Source organism: Mobula birostris, chromosome 11 (assembly GCF_030028105.1).
Source record: "Mobula birostris isolate sMobBir1 chromosome 11, sMobBir1.hap1, whole genome shotgun sequence".
NCBI lineage: Eukaryota > Metazoa > Chordata > Chondrichthyes > Myliobatiformes > Myliobatidae > Mobula > Mobula birostris.
Window position 1 is genome coordinate 36,967,009 of NC_092380.1, and position 26,561 is coordinate 36,993,569.

A 26,561-nucleotide genomic window follows, 5' to 3' on the forward strand; every position below is an offset into this window, starting at 1 on the left:
TCTTTTTTATCCCACTCCCTACCTCCACAATGCGTCAAGCAGTTATTCCATTAATTTTGAAAAAGAACAAAGACCCCCTTGATTGGGTGCTGTGTAATGAACCTGAGGCGATTAGGGAGCTGGAGGTGATGAAACCCCTTGGAGGTAGTGATCATAATATGATTGAGTTCAGTTTCAAATTTGAAAAGGAGAAGCTGGTATCAGGTGTATCGATATTTCAGTAGAACAAAGGAAATTACAGTGGTATGAGAGAGGAACTGGCCCAAGTAGATTGGAAAACATAGAACATAGAACATAGAATAGTACAGCACAGTACAGGTCTTTCGGCCCACAATGTTGTGCTGACCCTCAAACCCTGCATCCCATATAAGTTCCCACCTTAAATTCCTCCATATACCTGTCTAGTAGTCTCTTAAGCTTCACTAGTGGCAAGTTTCCACTGAGGCAAGGGGAGAAAAAAAACCAGAGGACATGGGTTAAGGGTGAGGGGGGAAAAGTTTAAAGGGAACATTAGGGGGGGCTTCTTCACACAGAGAGTGGTGGGAGTATGGAATGAGCTGCCAGACGAGGTGGTAAATGCGGGTTCTTTTTTAACATTTAAGACTAAATTGGACAGATACATGGATGGGAGGTGTATGGAGGGATATGGTCCATGTGCAGTGTATCTGCCTCCACCACTGACTCAGGCAGTGCATTCCACACACCAACCACTCTCTGAGTAAAAAACCTTCCTCTAATATCCCCCTTGAACTTCCCACCTCTTACTTAAAGCCATGTCCTCTTGTATTGAGCAGTGGTGCCCTGGGGAAGAGGTGCTGGCTATCCACTCTATCTATTTCTCTTATTATCCTGTACACCGCTATCACGTCTCCTCTCATCCTCCTTCTCTCCAAAGAGTAAAGCCCTAGCTCCCTTAATCTCTGATCATAATGCATACTCTCCAAACCAGGCAGCATCCTGGTAATTCTCCTCTGTACTCTTTCCAATGCTTCCACATCCTCCCTATAGTGAGGCGACCAGAACGGGACACAGTACTCCAAGTGTGGCCTAACCAGAGTTTTATAGAGCTGCATCATCACATTGCAACTCTTAAACTCTATCCCTCGACTTATGAAAGCTAACACCCCATAAGTTTTCTTAACTACCCCATCCACCTGTGAGGCAACTTTCAGGGATCTGTGGACATGTACCTCCAGATCCCTCTGCTCCTCCACACTACCAAGTATCCTGCCATTTACTTTGTACTCTGCCTTGGAGTTTGTCCTTCCAAAGTGTACCACCTGTTACATGCCTCAAGGAGATCTGTGGGGTTTTTTGTGAGAATAATGCAATGGTCTTTTGGAGGTCACCTGATGTAATTTTCCCACCGATGTGAGGTCACGTGATGATGTGCACCATGGGTATATAAGGGTAGACCCCAGATGACGCAGTCAGTTTTTAGTTTGTAGATTTCCAGGTAGAACGTGCTGTGTCTCCGTTTCTGTTGCGTGTTTCTTTTTGTGACGCAGTTTCATTTTTAAAACGGAGTGTTGCGTTCTATTGCAAGATACAATATTATTGAACTGGAAATTTTTGGCTAGATGTGCTGATTTACCCTACTCCAGCAGTAGAAGGGAGAGTGAAGATTTTATCGAAGTACAGGACTGAAGGATTGAGAGGAGTCGGCATCGTTCTGCAGTTTAACAAAGGACCAACCTTATTGAGTCTTCGTTGAAGGAGTAGTGACCTGCATCAGAGATAACCCTTGCCAAAAGAGTAGAGAGATCATGCTCTCTCTAAAAGAATTTAAGGTCAGTTGTTTTAAACTGTTCATTTACTGCATCGTGAATCCTTTGAACAGAACCAGCAGGAAAGTCTGCTGGACTTTCGAATTTACCGTTTTAAGAACTATATCTGACTTTATCGCTTTAAGAACTGTTTTTGCATTTAACGCTTTAAGGACCAGTGCCGAGTGACGATTAGTTGAACAGCTGCATAACGGTTAACTTCCGGTTAAAGTTTTCGTTTTTTTTAATCGTTTATCCGTGTTCAATAAGTGTTTGGTTGTTTTTATATAACCTGTCTCAATTGATGTTCATTGTTGCCGGTTACGTAACATAATCTGTGGAGGCTCGTCCGGGATGTTCTGATTTTGAGTTTAAGTGCTGGTAATTGCCATTTTGATTTGGAAAACGGAAATATCCAATTTTTTTTAGTTTGATTGGTGTGTGCGTTGTATTTGGCGACAATGGATATTGACGGGCTTTTGGACACGCCTAACTCGGGGTCTTTAGAGAATGCGAGAAAACTTGAGGTATTGGAGATTGCTAGGAAGTTGGATATTAAAGGAATTACAAAAAATTCCACTAAGGCTTTTATACAATGAAAAATTGCTGAGTATTATATTAATTTGAAATTGTTTGATGAGGAGGTGTTAGATAAGTTTCCAATGAGTAATCTGGAAATGCAGTCACATCTTGAACAGTTAAAGTTTGAAAGATTTAAAGCAGAAATGGAAGAAAGAGAGGCTAATAAAATAAGGGAATTTAAAGAAAGAAAAGCTGAAAACCAGAGGAAATTTGAGCTAGAGATGCAGAAATTAAAGTCTGGGAATCAGTCTTCTGGTTCTACAAAACAGTTTATTGCTAGTCATGAGGTTATTTTCAGCATTTCGAAATTATTGCTCTGAGTTTAAAGTGGCCGAAAGACCAATGGCCAGTGATGTTACAAAGTGTAATTAAAGACAAGGCACAACAAGTTTATACAGCTTTAGATGCTGAGCAAGCACTGGATTATGATATTGTTAAGCAGCATATATTAAAGGCATATGAGATGGTTCCGGAAGTGTATAGAGAAAGATTCAGAAGTTTGAAGAAATCGGTGGAAAAAACTTATGTGGAATTTGCCTATGAGAAATCTGTGCGTTTTGAGAGATGGGTTTCCTCTAAAAATGTGAATGGGGAGTATAATAAATTTAAAGAGTTGATTTTGCAGGAGGAATTTAAAAGAAGCATTCCTGTTGAAGTGAAAACACACTTAAATGAACGGGACACTGCTACATTGCAGGAGATTGCTAAACTAGCTGATGAGTATGTTTTAATTCACAAGAATAATTTTTCTCCAGGTAAAATTTTTAAAAGGAAAAATGGCACAGAGAATCAAGGTAAACCAGAAATTAAATCTGTAGTAAGAAAAGTAAGGATAAAGGGAGACGTGAAAGAAAGACATTTTGGTATTATTTGTAATTATTGTAAGAAACCTGGACATGTAGTAGCTAAACGCTTCCATTTGAGAAAGAAAGAGAAAGAAGTAGTCCCAGATGCTTGTGTGCAGCATATTGAAAAACCTGTAAAGCCACAGGATTCAGAAAATATTAATGAAGATGTGTCAGAGACTGACCAAGTTAAGAAGGGATATGAAAATTTATAACAGAAGGATTTGCATCCTTGAAAGAAGGATCCAATTCAGTACCAATAAGAATACTTAGAGATACTGGAGCTTCTCAATCACTAATATTAGACAGTGTGCTAAAGTTTAGTGATGAGTCTGACATTGGTGAGGTAAATTATATGAGGAGTTGGGAGTGCCCTTATGCCAGTACATTTACATAGAATAAATTTAAGGTCAGGATTAGTTACAGGGGTTGTTAAAGTAGGATTACAATCCACTTTACCTGTGAATGATGTTTGTCTTTTGTTAGGGAATGATTTAGCAGGTGGACGAGTTTTTCCTGAAGTGCATTTGACAATAAATTCAAATTCTGAGGAACCACAGAGGGATTCTAACACAGATTCTTCCTGTGTTGTAACAAGAGCTATGGCTAAAAAGACTGATGTAAAGGATGAGGTTGTTACCCATGACAGTTCAAATCAAGATTCGAATTTTGAGAATGTATCAGAAACTTTCTTACCTACATTATTTGATCAAGATTTTGGTGGTAAGTCTGACCAGGAAGATTTGTCTTTATCACGGAAGGAGCTGATAGCAGAGCAGGGTAGAGATCCTGAGATAGTTAAATTAAAAGAACAAGCTCTTCCAGATAGTGAAATTGAAAAAGTGCCAGTAGGATATTATTTTGAAAAGGGGGTATTAATGAGAAGGTGGAGATCGCCTACAATTCCTGCTAGTGAGGAATGGGAAGATAATCATCAGGTAGTAGTTCCTAAAATTTATCGAAATGAGATTTTAACTATGGCTCATAGTATTCCTTTGGGTGGTCATTTAGGTGTAAGGAAAACTATGAACAAAGTTTCTAAACATTTTTATTGGCCGGGTTTAAGACACGATGTGGTGACATTTTGTAGAACGTGTCATACGTGTCAAATTGTGGGTAAACCTAATCAGGTTACTCCAGTGACCCCACTGCAACCAATTCCAGTATTTGGTGAGCCGTTCTCAAAAATCATTGTAGACTGTGTAGGTCTTTTGCCAAAAACTAAAACTGGACATCAATATTTATTAACTATTATGTGTACAGCATCTAGGTTTCCAGAGGCAGTACCTCTTGGGAATATAACAGCAAAAACTGTGACAAAGGCTCTTATAAAATTCTTTACTTATTTTGGTTTGCCTAAGGAAATACAATCAGATCAAGGAAGTAATTTCATGTCTGGGTTGTTTCAGCAGATAGTTTATAAACTGGGAGCAAAACAGCTTATTTCCTCAGCCTATCATCCAGAATCACAAGGACCCTTGGAGAGATTTCATTCTACACTAAAAACTATGATTAGGACATATTGTGTGGAAAATGAAAAGGACTGGGATGAAGGTATACATTTACTACTTTTTGCAGTAAAGGAGGCAGTACAGGAATCATTAGGTTTTAGTCCTTCTGAAATTGTGTTTGGACACAGGGTTCGAGGACCTTTGGCCTTGTTGAAGGAACAGCGGATTAATAAAGAAGTACACACAAATTTGCTAGATTATGTTTTAAGATTTAAAGAAAGGTTGTATAAAGCAGGACTCGAAGGTGAGAGGAGTCGGCATCGTTCAGCAGTTTAATAAAGGACCGACCTTATTGAGTCTTCGTTGAAGGAGTAGCGACCTGCATCGGAGATAACCCTTCCCAAAAGAGCAAAGAGATCATGCAAAGGTTTGCTCTCTCTAAAAGAATTTAAGGTCAGTTGTTTTAAACTGTTCATTTACTGCATCGTGAATCCTTTGGACAGAACCAACAGGAAAGTCGCGTCTATGAAGAAATCCTTCTCCAGAGAAATCTCTCCCAATTGAACGTATAAATCTGTTGGACTTTCGAATTTACCATTTTAAGAACTATATCTGACTTTATCGCTTTAAGAACCAGTGCCGAGTGAAAATTTGTTGAACGGCTGCATAACAGTTAACTTCCGGTTAAAGTTTTTGTTTGTTTTTTTTTCATCATTTATCCGTGTTTAGTAAATGTTTGGTTGTTTTTATATAACTTGTCTCGATTGATATTCATTGTTGCCGGGTATGTAACATACCTCACACTTCTCTGGGTTGAACTCCATCTGCACTTCTCAGCCCACTTCTGCATCCTATCAATGTCTCTCTGCAATCTTTGACAATCCTCTACACTATCTACAACACCACCAACTTTTGTGTCGTCTGCAAACTCGCCAACCCACCCTTCTACCCCCACATCCAGGTCATTAATAAAAATCACGAAAAGTAGAGGTCCCAGAACAGATCCTTGAGGGACACCACTAGTCACAATCCTCCAATCTGAATGTACTCCCTCCACCACGACCCTTTGCCTTCTGCAGGCAAGCTAATTCTGAATCCACCTGGCCAAACTTCCCTGGATCCCATGCCTTCTGACTTTCTGAATAAGCCTACCATGTGGAACCTTGTCAAATGCCTTACTAAAATCCATATAGATCACATCCACTGCACTACCCTCATCTATATGCCTGGTCACCTCCTCAAAGAACTCTATCAGGCTTGTTAGACACGATCTGCCCTTCACAAAGCCATGCTGACTGTCCCTGATCAGACCATGATTCTCGAAATGCCTATAGATCCTATCTCTAAGAATTTTTTCCAACAGCTTTCCCACCACAGACATAAGGCTCACTGGTCTATAATTACCTGGACTATCCCTACTACCTTTTTTGAACAAGGGGACAACATTCGCCTTCCTCCAATCCTCCGGTACCATTCCCGTGGACAATAAGGACAAAAAGATCCTAGCCAGAGGCTCAGCAATCTCTTCCCTCACCTCATGGAGCAGCCTGGGGAATATTCCATCAGGCCCCGGAGACTTCTCTGTCCTAATGTATTTTAACAACTCCAACACCTCCTCTCCCTTAATATCAACATGCTCCAGAACATCAACCTCACTCATATTGTCCTCACCATCATCAAGTTCCCTCTCATTGGTGAATACTGAAGAGAAGTATTCATTGAGGAACTCGCTCACTTCCACAGCCTCCAGGCACATCTTCCCACCTTTATCTCTAATCAGTCCTACCTTCACTCCTGTCAACCTTTTTTTCTTCACACAATTGAAGAATGCCTTGGGGTTTTCCTTTACCCTACTCGCCAAGGCCTTCTCATGCCCCCTTCTTGCTCTTCTCAGTCCCTTCTTAAGCTCCTTTCTTGCTTCCCTATATTCCTCAATAGACCCATCTGATCCTTGCTTCCTAAATCTCATGTATGCTGCCTTCTTCCACCTGACTGGATTTTCCACCTCACTTGTCACCCATGGTTCCTTCACCCTACCATTCTTTATCTTCCTCACCGGGACAAATTTATCCCTAACATCCTGCAAGAGATCTCTAAACATCGACCACGTGTCTATAGTACATTTATCTGTAAAAACATCATCCCAATTCACACCCGCAAGTTCTAGCCTTATAGCCTCATGAATATTTTGCATCAGTCTTCACAATGGAAGACATTAGCAACATACCTGCTAGCCAGAGCTAATTAGGTACAGTCAAGATTACTAGAGAGAAAGTGCTTGGGAAGCTAAATGGACTAAGAATAGATAAATCTCCCGGACTGGATGAGGTGCACCCATGGGTTCTGAAGGAGGTGGCTTTGGAGATTGTGGAGGCATTAGAAATGATCTTACAGGAATCAATAGACTTTGGCATGGTTCCGGAGGACAGGAAGGTTGCAAATGTAGTTCCGGTGTTTACAAAAGGAGGGAGGCAGCAAAAAGAAAATTACATACCTATTAGTCTAACATCGGTAGTTGGAAAGTTATTGGAGTCGATCCTCAAGGATGAGGTTATGAAATACCTCAAGGTGCATGACAAGATAGGCCGAAGCCAGCATGGTTTCATGAAGGGGAGATACTGCCTCACCAACCTATTGGAATTTTTTGAGGTAATCTCAAATAAGATTGACAAGGGAGAGGCTATAGATGTTGTGTATCTGGATTTTCAAAAGGCCTTCGATAAGGTGCCGCGTAAGAGGCTGCTTAATAAGATGAGAGCCCATGGAATTACAGGAAAGATATTGGAATGGGTGGAGCATTGGCTGATAGGCAGAAAGCAAAGGGTGGGAATAAAGGAATCCTATTCTGATTGGTTGCTGGTTACTAGTGGTGTTCCGCAGGGGTCGGTGTTGGGACCACTTATTTTTACAATGTATATTGATGATTTAGATTATGGATTAAATGGTTTTGTGGCTAAGTTTGTGGATGACACCAAGATAGGTGGAGGAGCAGGAAGTGTTGAAGAAATGGAAAGGTTGCAGAGAGACTTGGTCAGTTTAGGAGAGTGAGCAAAGAAATGGCACCTCTGACTATCAACACAGGAGCCCCTTAGGGCTGTGTACTAAGTCCCGTCCTTTACTCCCTTATACCCATGACTGTGTTGCCACCCACGGTTCTAATCTGCTAATTAACTTTGACACTATATTGATGGGCCTTACCTCAAACAATAACGAGGTGGCCTACATGGAAGAAGTCATCTCTGACACAGTGGTGTCAAGAAAATAACCTCTCCCTCAATGTCGCAAAAATGAAGGAGCTGGAGGAATGGAGATGGGCTAACCCCTATTGACATCAATGGATCTGGGGTTGAGAGGGTAAACAGCTTTAAGTTCCTCGGCATTAACATCACCGAGGACCTCACATGGTCTGTACACCAGCTGTGTGGTGGAAAATGCACAACAGCGCCTCTTTCACCTCAAATGGTTGAGGAAGTTCGGTATGGGCCCCCAAACCCTAAGTACTTTCTACAGGGGCACTGGCTGCAGCACTGCCAGCTATGGGAACCGTACCTCCCTTAATTACAGGATTCTGCAAAGTGGTGCATATAGCCCAGCGCATCAGTAGATGTGAACTTCCCAATATTCAGGACATTTACAGAGACAGGAACATAAAAAGGGCCCAAAGGATCACTAGGGACCTGAGTCACCCCAACCACAAACTATTCCAGCTGCTACCATCCGGGAAAAGGTACCACAGCGTAAAAGCCAGGAACAACAGGCTCCAGGCCTCTTGCACCAGGCCATCAGACCGATTAAATCACAGTGGTTTGAGTGTATTTCTATGTTACATTGACTGTTCTATTTATTATATATTATTATAAATTATTATGATTGCACATTGCACATTCAGACAGAGACGTAACGTAAAGATTTTGACTCCTCATGTATGTAAAGGATGTAAGAAATAAAGTCAATTCAAATTCAGTCTGCTCCAATTCACCTACAAAAGCAACAAGTCTACAGCAGATGCTATCTCATTGGCTCATTGGAACATCTGGACAGCAAAGATGCAAACATCAGGATGCTCTTTATTGATTACAGCTCAGCATTTAATACCATCATCCCCTCTGAACTACTCAGTAAACTCCAAGACCTGGGCCTCAATAACCCTTTGTGCAATGGATCCTGGACTTCCTATTGTACTGGCAAAAACATCCCCTTCACAATCTCCATCAGCACAGGAGCACCACAGGGATGTGTACTTAGCCCCCTGCTCTACTCACTTTACACCTATGACTGGCTAAGTACAGCTCCAATACTATCTACAAGTTTGCTGATAACACTATTGTTGTGGGCTGTATCAAAGGTGGTGATGAATCAGCATACAGGACTGAGAAGGAATATTGAGAGGTGTAATAACAGCAGCAATGTCAATAAGACCAAGGAACTGATTGTGGATTTCAGGCGAGGGATCAGAGGTCCATGAGCCAGTTATCATCAGAGGTGAAGAGGTTCAGTAACTTTAAATTCCAGGGTGTCCAAGAGGACTTGTCTTGGACCCATCCATATAAATGTAATTGCAAAGAAAGCACAACAGCGTCTCTACTTTCCCAGGAATCTGTGGAGATTTGGCGTGTCATCAAAAACCTCGGCAAACTATAGATGTGTGGTGGAGAGTGTGCTGACTGGCTGCATTATGGCCTGGTAGGGAAGCACCAATGCCTTTGAGCAGAAAATCCTACAAAAGGTGGTGAATTCGGCCCAGTATATCACGGGTAAAGACCTCCTAACCATTGAGCTGAGCACATCTACATGAAATGTTGCAACAGGAAAGCAGCATCCATCATCAAAGATCCTCACTACCCAGGCAATGCTCTTTTCTCGCCGCTGCCTTCAGATAGAAGGTACAGGTGCATCAGGACTCCCACCACCAGGTTCAAGAACAGTTACTGCCCTTCAACCATCAGGCTCTCGAACAAAATGGGATAACTACCCTGAATTAAGGACTCACCATGCTCGTTATTTATTGCTATTTATTTTTATTTGTATTTGCACAGTTTGTTTACAGTTTACAATTCCTGATGTTTACAGATCCTGTTTAGTTACTGTTCTATAGACTTGTCAAGTACGCTCACAGAAAAATAAATCTCAGGGTTGTATGCGATGACATGTATGTCTTCTGATAATAAATGTTACTTTGAACTTTGACCTGATTCTGAACGAGACTCGCCTATCCATCATGGTCCCAGCGATGCACATGCGCTAAGGCAATGACGCCTCATCCCTTTCTCATGAGCAGAGAACTCCCGGGGGCTGGGGTACAGATCGTGGGGCAGAGAGATGGGGTAAGGACCGGGAATGTCCCGGGATGCGAGGATATGGTGTGTCCAGACCTCATAACAATTGTCCTCCAGTCGCGGTGCAGATGAAATGCCCACCCTGAGACCCGCTCCTACTTACTACCAATCTTCCAGAGCCTGTCGTCTACTGAGCGCATGCGTGATTTTTGGAGCGATTTGTGACCATTACACTGCCAAAAATTCCTGGAACTATTGACTGTGAAAATTATAGAACAATCAGTCTTATGAGTCACATAATAAAGATTTTGTTGAGAGTTGTTCTGAGTCGATAGATAGGAGCTACAGGGAGGTAGCTGCAGAAGGCAGGTAACTGTCAGGAGAAGGAAGGGAAATGGGCAGCCAGTGCAGATTACCCCTGTGGCTATCCCCTCAATAATAAATATACCACTTTGGTTACTATTGAGGGGGACAACCTACCAGTGGAAGCCACACCCAGAAGCCTTGGTATATGTTGGCCCCGATGACATTGGTAGCAAATGTGAGGAGGCCCTGAAGAGTGATTTTAGGCAGCTAGGTAGAAAACTGAGAAACAGGACCTCCACAGTAGTAATCTCTGGATTGCTGCCTATGCTACGCGCCAGTGAGGGTAAGAATAGGATGACTTGGCAGATGAATGTGTGCATGAGGAACTGGTGAAGAGGGCAGGAGTTCAGATTTATGGATCATTGGGATCTCTTCTGGGGAAGGTATGACCTGCACAGAATGGACGGATTACACCTGCGGGAAAATTTGCTAGAGTTGTTCAGGTGTGTTTAAACTAATTTGGCAGGGGGATGGGAATTGGAGTGACAGTGCAAAGGTTGAGGTAGTTAAGTTACAAACAGAGGCAATGTGCAGTGAGACTCCTAGCAAGGAGAGGCTGATATTAGGGCAAAATTGCAGTCAACAGGATGAGCTGCAATGTAAAAGGTGAACAAAATCTAAAAGGGTGAATACAGGACTGAAGATATTATATTTGAATGCATGCAGCACACAGATTAAGGTAGGTAAATTGTAGCACAGTTACAGATTGGCATGTATGACATTGTGGGCTTCAATGATTCATGGATAAAAGAAGATTATAGCTGTGATTTTAATATACAAGGCACAGGCAAGTAGGCAGAGGTGACATGGAATCAAACATGTTGAATCATTGTGGGGAAAAAGACCCTGATGGGTGTTATATACAGACCCCCAAAAAGTGGTAAAGATATGGTCTACAATGGGAGATAGAAAATGCATGCCAAAAGGGCAATGTTACAATAGTCATGGTGGACATCAATATGCAGAAAGATTGGGAAAATCAGGCTGGTGCTGGATCCCAAGAGGGGAATTTGCAGAATGCCTAGATGGCTTTTTAGAGCAGCTTATGGTTCAACCCACAAGGGGATCAGCTATTCTGGATTGGATGTTGTGCAATGAATCAGAATTGATTAGAGAGCTTAAAACAAAGGAACCCTGATGCTCCAGTGATCTCATAACATGATAGAATTCATCCTTCTATTTGAGAAAGAGAAGCTAAAGTCAGATATATCAGTAATATGGTGGAGTAAACGGAATTACAGGGGCGTGAATGAGGAGCTGATCAATGTTGATTGGAAGGGAACACAGCAATGGTTGCAGTTTCTAGGAGCAAATTGAAGGCACCTGATAAATATATCCCAAAGAGGAAGAAATGTTCTAATGGAAGGATGACACCACCGTGACTTACAAGTCAAAGCCATATTTTTATGTCATATGTCACTGATTTGGATGACGGAATTGATTTTTTTGTGATCAGGTTTGTGGATGATACAAACAAAGGAGGAGGAGTTTGTTTGGAGGAAGCAGAGAGGCTACAGAAGAATTTTGGACAGATCAGGAGAATGAGCAAAGAAGTGACAGGTGGAATATAGTGTTGAGAAGTGTATGGTCATGCACTTTGGTAGAAGGATTAAAAGCCTAGACTGTATTCTAAATGCAGTGAAAATTCAAAAATCTGAAATGCAAAGGAAAGATCAAAGGTTCATTTATTTTCAAAGAATGTATAAATTACACAAACTTGAGATTTGTTTGCTCACTGGTAGCCACAAAGCAAGACACCTGAAAGAAGCTAATTGAAGAATGAAACTAAAAAAAAAACTCTCAATGAGCAAGAGGAAGAAAAAAAATGCAAACAATTGAAATGAACAACAGCATTCCAAACTAAACTTGAGCCCTCAGATCTGAACCACAGAGCAGCATGGAGCAGGCCCAAAGCCTTGCTTATCAGTTCATTGTATTAGCTGGCAAGGAGCACAGCAGCTGGGCAATCTTCATAGCATCAGCACCATGGAGATGACCACCACAGAGAACAGCGATATCAGCTGTCTTTTCAGTCTATCTAGGCCAATGTTTAAATTGACCAAACAGCGAAACAGCAAGAGGCTCCAGTGCCCTGGAGAGAGGAATGAAGATTGCGGAGAACGAGCGAAATCGACTCTCGTCTCTGATCTGGGACAGCATTTAAATTGTCTAAACAGTGTGTTGTACCTCACACTAGGACCCAGGCACCACTGCTATAAAAGGCCCCCGGACCTAGACTCGCTCCATGCCAAAGCTGCTCTCAAACTCGGAGCCCAGAGTGATCCAACCTCACTCCTGGGCCAGTTGAATGAGTACCTAATGGTTTCTATCCAGACCCAACTTCTCCTTTCAGCACCCAGAGTGATACAAACTTGCCCATGGGCGTTGGGACTACATCTGTAATGATTCTGCAACACATCATCTCAGCTTATCCCCTGAACTCACCTCGCCATCACTTGCCCTTTCCCTGTTTGCATCAATAATTTACCTCAGAAAAGGTATTTTTAGTTATGTTTTTAGTCAAATATCTTAGATTGTTGACGACCAGAAGCTGTTGTACACATTCAGGGGATAATATGCAGGATCTTGAAAAGGTTAATTTGTAGGTTGAGTCCATAGCGAAGAAGGCAAATGCAATGTTAGCATTCATTTCCACAGGACTAGAATATAAAAAGCAAGGATGTAATGTTGAGACTTTATAAGGTACTGGTGAGGCCCCACTTGGAGTATTGTGAGCAGTTCTGGGCCCCTTATCTAAAAAAGGATGTGCTGACATTGGAGAGGGTTCAAAGGAAATTCACAAAAGTGATTCCAAGATTGAAAGGCTTATCATAGGAGGAGCATTTGATGTCTCTGGGCCTGTACTTACTAGAACTCAAAAGAATAGGGGTGGGGGCAGGATCTCATTGAAAGCTTTGGAATGTTAAAGGGCCTCGATAGAGGGGATGTTGAGAGGACATTTCCTATGTTGGGGGAATCTATGACCAGAAGATATTGCCTCAGAATAGAGAAACATTCACTTATAACAGAGATAAGGAGGAATTTCTTTAGCCAGACAGCAGTGAATCTGTGGAATTCATTGCCACAGGCCAAGTCATTGTGTATATTTAAGGCAGAGGTTGATAGACTCTTGATTAGCCAAAGCATGAAGGGATATGGAGAGAAGGAAGGAGATTAAGTCTGAGAGGGATATGGATCAGCCAAGATGAAATGGCAAAGCAGATTCCATGGGCCCAATGGCCTAATTCCCTAATTCTCCTCCTATATCTTGTGGTCACAAATTCTTTGTCATTTCTAACTTGTCTCAAAGACTTACAAAAGACATCAGTGAGTGAAAGACAGCATTTCAGGTGTGATAATTTTAGTCTTGACGGTGTTGTCTGACATCACTCTGTTACAGCGAGGTTCAACCCAAGTTGGAGGAACAACTTGTAGTGCTGTTGTGATGTAAAAGGTACAGGTCATTTGTTACCCAGGAGAAATGTACCCAGAGAGAATGGTACAAAACATGTTCTCATGGGTGGAAATGTCCTGAGTAAAAGGAGGTAAACACAGGTGATTTTCTCAAGAACTAAAGCTGCTTTTTTTCCCCAAGCAGTACTTGGATTTAGATATCTGGAGCTCGGCAATATCTGACAGATCCATCCACCTGCCCTTCCAAATCGCCCTACAGACTGGCAGGAAAGACCTGGAATGGTCACCCAGGTTGCCACTTTACCGTAAAATGCCCATGAACAGAGACGTATTTATTAGTCACAGTGTCAGCGACATGCATGTGCCACACAAATGGCAATACCACCATTACTTATCAGCAGGATACGCCCCAGGATCGTGCACCATTTCTGTCATCCATACTCATGTGCATTTGATCATTATCATAGTCACCAAATTCTGAAGGGCCACGCAAAATGCTGGAGGAACTCAGCATCTGTGGCAACAGTCAACATTTCCACCCAAGATCCTTCTTCAGGTCTGATAAGGAAGGGAGAAGTCAGAGTAAATAGATAGAGGGAGAGCAGAAGGAAGATGGTGAGTAAGTGATAAATGAAGTCAGGTGGGTGGGAGAAGGGCTGGCGAGGAAGGAATGTGATAGGAGAGGAGAGTGGACCATTGGGGAGAGGAAAGAAGGAGGGGCACCAGGGAGAGGTGATAGGCAGACGAGAAGAAGTAAGAGGCCAGAGGAATTTGTAAACCACAATGTAATATTTACATAGGTTTCTGCCACAGTAAAATTACTCCCCCCTGTTGCGCCCCAGGTGATCAGGAGGTGCAAACACATACACTTCTCCATTCCAAATTTACTTTGGAAATATGAATTTGAAGGCAGAATACAGAGTTAATGACAGGATTTCTAGCAATGTGAAGAAACAGAGATATTAGAGTCTACATCCATAGATCCCTCAAGGTTTCCATGCAAGTTGATAGGGTGGCTAAGATGGTGTATGGGATGTTGGCTTTCTTTACTCAGGTATTGAGTTCAAGAGCAGTGACATAACGCTGTAGTTCTATAAGATCCTGGTTATACATTATGTTCAGTTCTATGAGGGGTGATGGATAACTTCATGGTCTAAGGTAGAAGGAGTCAATTTTAGAAAACCTATCACATTTATTTTTCCTACATTTATACACTTAGTCCAGCGGTCATGGAGCATACGGATCCTTTCTTTGTAGAAGTCGGTATCTTGGGCCTCCAGAAAGTGATCCACAGCAGGAGTAATCGATAAGTTCATGGCCTAAGGTAGAAGGAGATGAGTTATTAACTTCAAACTGTCTGCATTTTCACTCAAAGAGTTGAACTGCACGTGCATGTAACAAGAGCTGTATAACCCTTCTACCTAAGGCCACGAACTTATGAATCACCCCTGCTGTGGACCACCTGGAGGTCCAAGACGCTTTTGTTACATGCACGTGCAGTTCAACACTTTGAGTGATAATGCAGAAGTGTGTACATGTAGGAGGGGACCATGTTGAAAAATAAATATGCTAGGTTTTCTAAAACTGACTCCTTCTACCCTAGGCCACGAACTTATCAATCACCCCTTGTATAGGAAGGATGTGGAAGCAAGAATACAGAGGGGCTTTACCAGGATAGAAAAATAGAGGGCTATGCAGGAGGGAACATTTAGGTTGATCTTGGAGATGATTCCACATCAGTACAACCTCGTGGGCTGAAGGACCTGTACTGTTCAATGTTCTAGTAACTCACATCTGACTAACGTTATTAAACCTGCCATGTTTCAATGAAATTTTCAGTTCAGGGTGTTGTTCTACCTGTCTGTAACATGATGGCACAATCTTGCCCAGCACTGATCTGTGATTTGGCTCAGTGTGCATCTGTCTATTCCTAGAGCTTAACAGTTCTGGGCACGTCCCACTGCCCAACCACGGCATCTACCTGGTGCTTACCCAGCTGCTCCTAGAGACTTTGTGATCATTGTCACCCTGACGTGATTGACAGTGGGGAACTCACAAAGTCACCTTACAAAGGTGATCTGCGGAGTAACCAAGCAAGACACTGAATTTGTTTTTCCTGTGCCACTCTAATTGACATTTTAATTCACTAGAAGCTGGACCCAGCTCCTTCTTTTGGGCCACAGTCCCATTAGCTACCGAGATATGGGCATCAGCTGGTCTGTTGTCGTCATCAAACCTGACCTTAATGTTCCATTTTAATTGGTAGAAAATAGTTTATCTACTTTAAGTTGGAGATATATTATATTTTCCATGTGAATCCTAAATCCTTACATAGCCTTTAAATCCACTGAATGCATATATGCCTTCGGGCACAACTTTGGATTATCAGGACCTAAGTACTTAATTCACTGTGATAGTATATTCTTAACCTCAGATTTCTGGGTAAAAACAGTGCCTTTGAAAGTGAGTACAAGCATTACCTCGTCGCTGCCAAACAGCATCTATCTGGTCAATATTTTTATAGGAGCTCAGTTGCCAGTTTAACACAACAAGCTTCCACAGGCAATATACTCAATGGCAACAGGCATTCTGGGTGTCAACAGTCAAATTCAAACCATTTTTTTAAATCTGTCAATCAGCTTCCAACTGTTGCAACTGTCATTTGTCGTTACCCCCTGTTCTCCTGCTCCTCATCATATCCTCTTACACCTCTCACTGTCTAGAAACTGAAACTCTGCCCTGTGCTGACCCGCCTCTGGTGTCTGACCCTGCTCCATTAAACATCCAACTTAACATTCCACATTCTGTTTTCAGACTTTAGAGCATACTCTCTATTCCAACAACCCTGTTGTGTGGGACACTGCCCTATGGAAGCAGTGAAAGTGACCCACAATGTTGAAATGGGCAGGGAATAAGGTGGTTAATTAACAATTGTATTCTTCCTCGGCCCAGAGACAGATGTAACTGCAATAGGCTCGTCTTCTTCAGTCTGCAGAAAGTCACGCAGGATATAAAGGGAAAACTTTTCACTCACAGAGTGGTGACTGTTTGGAACCCATCACCACAGAGAGAGTGAGAGGTGAACAAGAAGAATTTAAAAGGACTGTCATTGAACATAAAGACTGTCATGGACCAACTGGGTGGAGTTGACTCTCTAATGTACACTGGGTGTGCTATAGGTTCACTGAGTACCTGAGACAGAGTTTAAAATAAAACTGATTTATTTGTCAGAGATCCAGAATATTAATCTCCAGTCCCATTAAATGTGAACATCAGCAGAAGAAACTCCTTCCAGTCCCAGTGACCAGGGTGCAGAACTGGGTGTGGTTAGCAGCAGCAATAATTACAGAGTTTGACACCAACAGTCACTTCTGAACTTGCCTTTGGAATCAGTAACTGTGATGGTTAAATATCCAGCATGCAGCTTATTTAAACCTTCTCCCCAGTGTGAACTCCGTAGTGCTTCCGAAGGTTGGATGAATGATTGAATCCCTTCCCACATTCAGAGCAAGTGAACGGCCTCTCCACAGTGTGAACTTGATAGTGTGCCACAAGGTTGCATGACTGAGAAAATCCCTTCCCACATTCAGAGCAGGTGAATGGCCTCTCTCCAGTGTGAACCCGCAGATGTTGCTTCAGGTAAGATGAGTGTATAAACCCCTTCCCACAATGTGAGCAGGTAAATGGTTTTTCCCCAGTGTGAACTCGCTGGTGTCTCAGAAGGCTAGATAACTGTGTGAATGCCTTCCCACAGTCTGAGCAAGTGAACGGTCTCTCCCCAGTGTGAACCCTCTGGTGTGCCAGTAGGTCAGATGATCGAGTGAATCCCTTCCCACAGTCTGAGCAGCGAAACGGCCTCTCCCCAGTGTGAACCCGCAGATGTACCTTCAGATGAGATGACTGACTGAATCCCTTCCCACAATGTGAGCAAGTGAATGGCCTCTCTCCCGTGTGAACTGACTGGTGTATCAGTAGGTCAGATGATCGACTGAATGCCTTCCCACATTCAGAGCAGGTGAACAACTTCTTCCCTGTGTGAACTTGATAGTGCGCCACAAGGTTGCATGACTGAGAAAATCCCTTCCCACATTCAGAGCAAGTGAACGGCCTCTCTCCAGTGTGAACTCGCAGATGCAGCTTCAGGTGAGATGAGTGAATGAATCCTTTCCCACAGTGTGAGCAGGTGAATGGTTTCTCCCCAGTGTGAACTCGCTGGTGTCTCAGTAGGCTGGATATCTGTGTGAATGCCTTCCCACATTCTGAACAGCTGAACGGCCTCTCACCAGTGTGAACTCTTTGGTGTGCCAATAGGTCAGATGATCGAGTGAATCCCTTCCCACAGTCTGAGCAGGCAAACTGCATCTCCCCAATGTGAACTGACTGGTGTGACTATAGGTGGATTGACAGAGTGAATCCCTTCCCACAGTTTGAGCTGGTGAACAGTTTCTCACGTGTTTACTCGGTGTTGAGTCTGTAGATGGGATGACCGAGTGAATCGCTTCCCAGTCTGAACAGAGAACACTCTCCCCAGTGAGAACTTTCTCACGTGTCAGCAGATCAGATTATCCAATAAATCTCTTCCCATACATGGAACAATTGAACAGTCTGTTTCCTTGTGACTCACTGGTGTGTCTGTGGATCGGCTGAGTGAGCGAATCTCTTCTTACAGATGGATCAAATGAATGGCCTCTCACTGCTGTGAAACTTCTGTTGTATGATCAGCTTGGATGACAGAATGAATCGCTTCCCGCAGACAGAACAGACCAACAAATGCTGGTGTGTTCTCAGCACCCCGGTTCCAGTGGACTCACTGAGTTCAAAGAAAAAACTTCATTTCAGACACAAAGCACATTTCCCGCTGGGATGAGACACTCCTTCATCTCCTAGGATCAACAAAAGATATATTGGTGTTACAAAGGAAATGTGTGGTCACTCCTTAAATACCTGGATAGGGACATTGGAACTGACGTGGTGCTGTTCTTGAGATTCCTGCACACAAATTCTTTGCGGTTTCTCACCTGTAAAAAGACTTACAAGACACATCAATGGGTAAGGATAGCATTACAGATGAGATCATTTCAGCCTCCATGCTGAAGTCTGACATCACACTGTTACAGCGAGGTTCAACTCAAGTTGGAGGAACAACTCTTGATCTTCTAACTGAGCATGGATCAGGCATCTGGACTGACCATCCAGTTCTCTAACTGTATTTTCTGTCTGTATCACAATGGACCATTCCTACCCATCTTCAGTCTGTGACGTGGCTCAGTCTGTCTCTCTCCATTGGTATTATTTCAAGATCTGGACATGTCCCACAGCGCTACAAGAGCACATATTACATAGCTTTCTTTTTTTTCTTTTCAAATCTTTTTACTGTATATACAGGAAAAATAACATGAGTACATCAAAGTAACAACACTTACAATGCCTTAAAAAAACCATTATCTTAAAGATTGAAAACAAATTTAGTGATAACAAAAAAAACCTACTAAGCAGAAAAGTGAGAAAAAAAAAGAGAACCCATTAGGTGTACTACCCCGGAGTTATGCGTCATACAAAAAGCTTCTAAAAATAAACATCAAACCACCAGCAACAAAAGAAAATATACTAAAAAAATTTACAATTAGATTGTGGAAAAATTGTATCAATTTTTGTATCTCGTCCTAGAGATGCTGCCTGGCCTGCTGTGTTCACCAGCAACTTTTATGTGTGTTGCCTGAAATTCCAGCATCTGCAGATTTCCTCGTGTTTGCGTTTTTAAAAATGCTTAATTGTATGTTTGCTAATTGCTAATAGAGGATCAAAATAAGGAATTTGACTCTTTGGAGCAATCATTGGAGGTGTGGGCACTTCACACAAGTATAACAATTCCATCTGGGGTCTCAGGCTGGCAGCAATTGTTTTGTTTTGATTTAGGATCAAGTTTTGCTGCTACATTTTGTCAGCAAGGATTTCAACAGTTATACCAAACGAATAGCAGCTTGTGGCAAGTACAACCTTTTTTTGTCGTTCACACTGTGTGTTTGGTTTGAAACATAATTTTGAAGAGGCCAAAGAGGCCAGAGGCTCAACAATCTCCTCCCTCGCTTCCCACAGTAGCCTGGGGTACATCCTGTCTGGTCCTGGTGACTTATCCAACTTGATGCTTTCTAAAAGCTCCAGCATATCCTTTTCTTTACTACCTACATGCTCAAGCTTTTCAATCCGCTGCAAGTCATCCCTACAATCGCCAAGATCCTTTTCCGTAGTGAATACTGAAACAAAGTATTAATTAAGTACCTCTGCATCTCCTCCGGTTCCATACACACTTTTCCACTGTCACACTTGATTGGTCCTGTTCTCTCACGCCTCTTGCTCTTCACCTACTTGTAGAATGCCTTGGGGTTTACCTTAATCCTGTTCGCCAAGGCCTTCTCATGGCCCCTTCTGGCTCTCCTGATTTCATTCTTAAGCTCCTTCCTGCTAGCCTTCTAATCTTCTAGATCTCTATCATTACCTAGTTTTTTGAACCTTTCGCAAGTTCTTTTCTTTTTGACTAGATTTACAACAGCCTTTGCACACCACAGTTCCTGTACCCTACCATCCCTTCCATCTTATTGGAACATATCTACACAGAACCCCACGCAAATATCCCCTGAACATTTGCCGCATTTCCTCCATATGCTTCCCTGAGAACATCTGTTTCCAATTTATGTTTTCCAAGTTCCCGCCTGATAGCCTCATATTTCCCCTTACTCCAATTAAACATTTCCCTAACTTGTCTGTTCCTATCCCACTCCAATGCTATGGTAAAGGAGATAGAATTGTGATCACTGGTAAAGGAGGTAGAATTGTGGCTGCCTAGGGAGCTCATGGCTGTTATCATCAGAGCGGTGTACATTCCACCACAGGCTGATACTGACCTGGCTCTCAAGGAACTGTACGAGACCATCAGCACCCTGGAGACTGTACTCCCGAAGGCTGCCTTCATCGTCACCGGTGACTGGAATAGAGTGTTGCTGACTAAAGTCTCTGTGAAGTTTTGTCAATACATCCAGGTGAGCACACAGGGAGATAGCACACTCGACCACTGCTACCCTCCCTTCTGCAATGTTTACAAAGCGCTCCTTCGCCTGCCATTTGGAAAATCAGATCATTCCTCCATCTTGTTGCTGCCAAAGTACACGCAGAAGCTGAAACAAGCGGCAGCCATAGTTAAAACTGCCCACTGTTGGTCCAACCAATCGGTCTCCATGCAACAGGACTGCTTTGATAACGTCAACTGGAATGTTTTCCATGTTGAGGATGTCTGCAAGTTCACAAGTGGGGTCATGAGTTTCATCCAGAAGTGCATCAAGGATGTTATCCCCCAGAAATCAGTCAGGGTCTATCCAAACCAGAAACCCTAGATCAACTGTTCTGTGCAAGCAGCACTTACCGTGCAACACAGAGCTTACGTTGCCAGTAATTAGCAGGAGCTCAAGAAATGCAGCTACGACCTCAAGTCATCAAGGCAGCAAAACAACAATAATCAGACTTGCATGGTCTGTACACACCGGCTGTGTGGTGAAAAAGGCACAGCAATGCCTCTTTCACCTCAGACGGTTCAAGAAGTTTGGTATGGGCCCCCAAATCCTAAGAACTTTCTACAGGGCCACAATTGAGAGCATCCTAACTGCCTGGTATGGGAACTGTACCTCCCTCAATCACAGGACCCTGCAGAGAGTGGTATCGACAGCCCAGCGCATCAGTAGATATGAACTTCCCACTATTCAGGACATTTACAGAGACAGGTGTGTAAAAAGGGCCCAAAGGATCATTGGGGACCTGAGTCACCCCAGTCACAAACTGTTCCAGCTGCTCATCCAAAAAACGGTACCGCAGCATAAAATCCGGGACCAACAGGCTCTGGGATAGCTTCTTCTATCAGGCCATCAGACTGCATAATTCATGTTGACACAACTGTATTTCTATGTTATATTGACTATCCTGTCGTACATACTATTTATTATTAATTACTATAAATTGCACATTGCACATTTAGATGGAGACGTAACGTAAAGGTTTTTACTCCTCATGTATATGAAGGATGTAATAAAGTCAATCAATTCAATACAAACTTTGAAGGCCTCCACTTACAAGTACACCTTCGTCAGAAAACAGCCTGTCCCAATCCACACTTGCCAGATCCTTTCTGATACCATCAAAATTGTCTTTCTCCAATTTAGATTTTCAGCCTGTGGACCAGATCTTTTTCCATGTTTACCTTGCAACTAATGACATTATGATCGCTAGATGCAAAGTGTTCCCTACACAAACTTCTGTCACCTGCACCGTGTCATTCTTGAATAGCAGATTAAGTATCATACTCTCTCTGACACATTTTGACCAAGTTTATCCCATCTAGTCCTTTTACAGTGTGGGAATCCCAGTTAATATGTGGAAAGTTAAAATCACCTACTATAACAACCTTTTGTTTCTTGCAATAGTTTGCGATCTTTTTACAAATTTGCTCCTCTAATCCCTTGGACTACTGGGTGGTCTGTAATATAACCCCATTAATGTTGTCATACATTTCTTATTTCTCATTCCACACATAATGCCGCACGAGTTCTCTAGTCCGTCCTGCTGTGACATTTTCTCTGACTAGTAACGCCACCCCTCTCCTTTAATCTCTCCCACTCTTTCATGTCTAAAACAATGGAACCCCTGAATATTGAGCTGCCAGTCCTGTCCTTCCAACATCCAAACCTGATTAATGGCTACAAAATAATTCCAGGTGTTGAGCAATGTCCTGAGCTCCACTGCCTTTCCTGCAACTCTTCTTGCATTGAAATATACGTGGATCAGGACACTAGTCACACCATGCTCAAACTTTTGATTTTCGATGTTATCTGAGGCCTTAACAACCTCTGTCAACACAAGAAGGAAGAACAATAAACTGTTGGTTGGGGAGGTGGGGAGTTTACCTACAGCTTTTTTGCCCTCTCTGACTGAAGCTTCAAAATCTCCATACCAACTTTGTCCACGCTATTGTTAGCCGCTCTGCTTCCCCACTTTAATTTGCTCTTGACAATCAATCTTCTGATTGCCTGCTGCTCAAAGTTCCAAACTGCCAAGAGTTGCTGCCTTTTTTATTCAATTGGCAAACCTGAGTGACCTACGTCTTCTCAGGCTTTGAATATGACATGAGTTGAACATGCCTGCTAATATGAAGATTCTTGTAAATAAATTACCCAATTAACTTAGAAAAGAATGAAGATCAGCAAAGTATGAACTGTAAAAAAGGCACAACCTTAAGGTTAATTTCACTGACGGTGTTGGCTTTATTGAAAGGCAAGTAAACATTGTTACACACCCAGTGTTTGGGGAGGTATACAAAGCTACATCCCAGTAGTAAGTAAAGGTGTGAATAAAACTGGATGACAAATTCAGTCTAAGGCTACTGGAGGCACTGTGACTGCTGTGAAGGGAAAGTAAGGCTGAGTCCAGAACTAACGATAAGGTTTGTCTATTCTGCCAAGGTGAACATACTTTTTTTATCCATGCTCCAAACTGATGAAAAAGGTTCAGAAAGAGAAGTATGCTTCTGAAAGAAAATTGTGTCTACTTTGCTTGCTTGTGTCGGGGACACATCAGCAAGGATTGCAAGATTCACCTTTCATACAAAGTATGCGAGGGCAAACAACCCAGTATACTTCATATTCACTCCGTTAAAAAGAGTGCAAATTTGAAACAAACACAACAGCGAGTAATGCCCTGGTAACTAATGGCCTTATGGGGGCTGGTGATCATGATTGTAAACTTACTGTAATTCCAGATCAGGTGAAGTCTAAGAAGAGTATCAAGATGGTGAGTACTTATGCTTTCCAAGATCAAGGAAGCACAGTGAGTCTCATGAACAAGCTCAACCTGACAGGAAAAGAACAGTCTTTTATGCACCATGAGTCAAGAGAATGTCAACAGCTACATTGTTTCAGGATTGGAAGTAGCTGGATGGTGAAAGCTATTGTGAACTGCCTAACATCTATACACAGGAAAGTATGTCTGTCCAGAAAGGGAACATTCCTTGTCAGAGATCTTCAAGAATGGTCTCACCTGAAACCTGTTTATTTGCTGCAATTCAACAGCTGATAGAGATGAATATGCCTAAGGTGTTTGAGCTGTTGCAAGTGATTCAGTGTTAATAATGGACCCTATGCAATCAGAACAATGGTAGGTTGGGACTCCAGTTTTGTTCAGATGAGCTTTGGCAGCAGAGGTTCAAAACAAATTTTCCTGAATGCAGTTATGAGGGACAACCTGGTTTGGCAGAAGATCACTGCTTACCAAAGAGGACATTTGTGTGAATTCTGCGATTCAGGTGAGTTGAGACATTTTCATTCTCTCATTGCCACAGTCAGAAGTTTCTGCCTGCTTCAAAAGGGCAAAAATCATACCAGTGCCCAACTTGCTCCGCTCTTCCTGGGTGATGAAGTGCTTTGAGAGGTTAGTTATGGCTAGAATTAACTCCTGTCTCAGCAAAGACCTGGGCCCACTGCGATTTGCAAATCACCACAATAGGTCTATGCAGGTGTGATCTCACCAGCTCTTCACGCAACCTTGAATATCTTGACAATACTTCTGTCAGGATACTGTTTCTTGACTACAACTCAGCGTTCAACATGAGTGGAGTCGGAGTGGTGATCTTGAGGTCTTAGGACTTTGAGGCTTCAGTCAGAGAAAGGAAAAATAGAAAAGCTCAAGGTGGAAGTTTTTCTTCTTCCCATCTTTATATTTGCTCAGCTAGGACAGCAGAGATGCCAGATGGGGCAGTGAAACGCTCCTGTTGCAGAATAGAACATAGAATAGTACAGCACAGTACAGGCCTTTCGGCCCACAATGTTGTGCCGACCCTTAAACCCTGCCTCCCATATAACCCCCCCCACCTTAAATTCCTCCATATACCTGTCTAGTAGTCTCGTAAATTTCATTAGTGTATCTGCCTCCACCACTGACTCAGGCAGTGCATTCCACACACCAACCACTCTCTGAGTAAAAAACCTTCCTCTAATATCCCCCTTGAACTTCCCACCCCTTACTTTAAAGCCACGTCTTCTTGTATTGTATTGTACGAGGAGTTGGCCAGAATTCATTGGAAAAGAACACTGGAAGGGATGATGACAGAGCAGTAATGACTGGAATTTCTGGAAGCAATTTGGAAGACACAGGATACATACATTCCAAAAAGGAAGAAGGATTCTGAAGGCAAGATGGCACAACCATGGCTAAAAGCCAAAGACAGGGCAGGTAATAGAGCAAAAATCAGTGGTAGGGTAGAGGACTGAGAAGCTTTTAAAAACCAACAGAAGGTGAAACTTAAAAAGTAATCAAGGTAAAGGAATACAAAAGAAAGCTAGCCAATACTATTAAAGAGGATACCAAAAGTTTCTGCAGATACATAGCGTCTAAAAGTAAGGCGAGAGTGGATAACGGACTACTGGAGAACGTTGCTGGAGAGATAGTAATGGGGGAGAAGGAAACGGTGGACAAATTGTTCCAGGTGTCAGGGGCATGAATTGTGTGAAGTTACATGAACTGTGTGGATAGGAACATGAATGTACGGAAGATGGAGGGATACGGATATTATGTAGGTAGGAGAGATTTATGTTTGGGGTTGGCTCTTTAGCTGGTTCAGCACAACATCGTACACTGTACTGTTCTATGTTGTAACAGAATAAATATTTTGTATCAGTCTTCACTGTGCAGTATGACACTAGCAGTACGCTGGAAGTTCGAGTGTTGCAGGGACAGAAGTGAGTGAAGCTGCCATTACTCGGGAGAAACAACACACAAAATGCTGGAGGAACTCAGCAGGCCAGGCAGCATCTATGGAAAAGAGTACAGTTGACATTTTGGGACAAGACCCTTCAGCAGGACATCCGCAGATTTTCTCTTGTTTGTGATTGGGAGAAGGTGCTTGGGAAACTGAAAGGTCTGAAGGTAAATAGTCACCCGGACCCAATAGTCTACACCCCAGGGTTCTAAAAGAGGTGGCTGAAGAGATTGTGGAGCCATTATTAATGATCTTTCAGGGACTGGAAAATTGCTAATGTCACCCCACTCTTCAAGAAGGGAGAGAGGCAGAAGAAAGGAAACTATAGGCCAGTTAGTCTGAGCTCAATGATTGGGGTTGGAGTCGATTATGAAGGATGAGGTCTCAGGGTACTTGGAGGCACATAATAAATAGGCTGTAGTCAGCATGGCATGAAGAGTGAGCAATTTCAAGTTCCTGGGTATCAACACCTGAGGATCTATTCTCGGCCCAACATATTGATGCAGCTATAAAGAAGATAGACAGTAGTTGTATTTCATTATGAGCTTGAGAAGATTTTGTTTGTCATCTAAAACACACAAAAACTTCTATAGATGTATTGTGGAGAGCCTTCTAACTGGCAGCATTACTGGTGTGCGGGGGGGAGGCGGGGGGTCTGTTACACAGGTTGGAAAGAAGCTGTGAACTCACTCAGCTCCATCATGGGCACTAGCCTCCCCAGCATCCAGGACATCTTCAAGGAGCAATACCTCAAAAAGGCAGCACCCATCATTAAGGGCCCCCATCACCCAGGACATGTGCCCTTCTCGTTGCTAACATCAGGAAGGAGGTACAGGAGCCTGAAGGCGCACACTCGATTCAGAAACAGCTTCTTCCACTCTGCCATGTGATTTCTGAATGATGGACGTTGAACCCACGAACACTACCTCACTATATTTCCCCACTACATATTACATATATATTTACTGTAATTCAGTTTGTAAATGTATTGCATTGTACTGCTACCGCAAATAAAAACAAATATCACGACATATGCCGGTGATATTAACCTGATTCATCCGCTCATG

At 42.7% G+C, this 26,561-nt stretch overlaps 1 protein-coding gene across 1 annotated transcript in view; it reads right to left on the reverse strand.

The window, feature by feature from the left end:
• LOC140204656 (uncharacterized) overlaps positions 1–26,561 on the reverse strand; it is a 73,483-nt gene that overhangs the window by 11,201 nt on the left and 35,721 nt on the right. Inside the window, 2 exon segments of the mRNA XM_072271352.1 lie at positions 17,136–18,089; positions 20,864–20,988. Coding sequence (XP_072127453.1) covers positions 17,136–18,089; positions 20,864–20,988 — 1,079 coding nt within the window.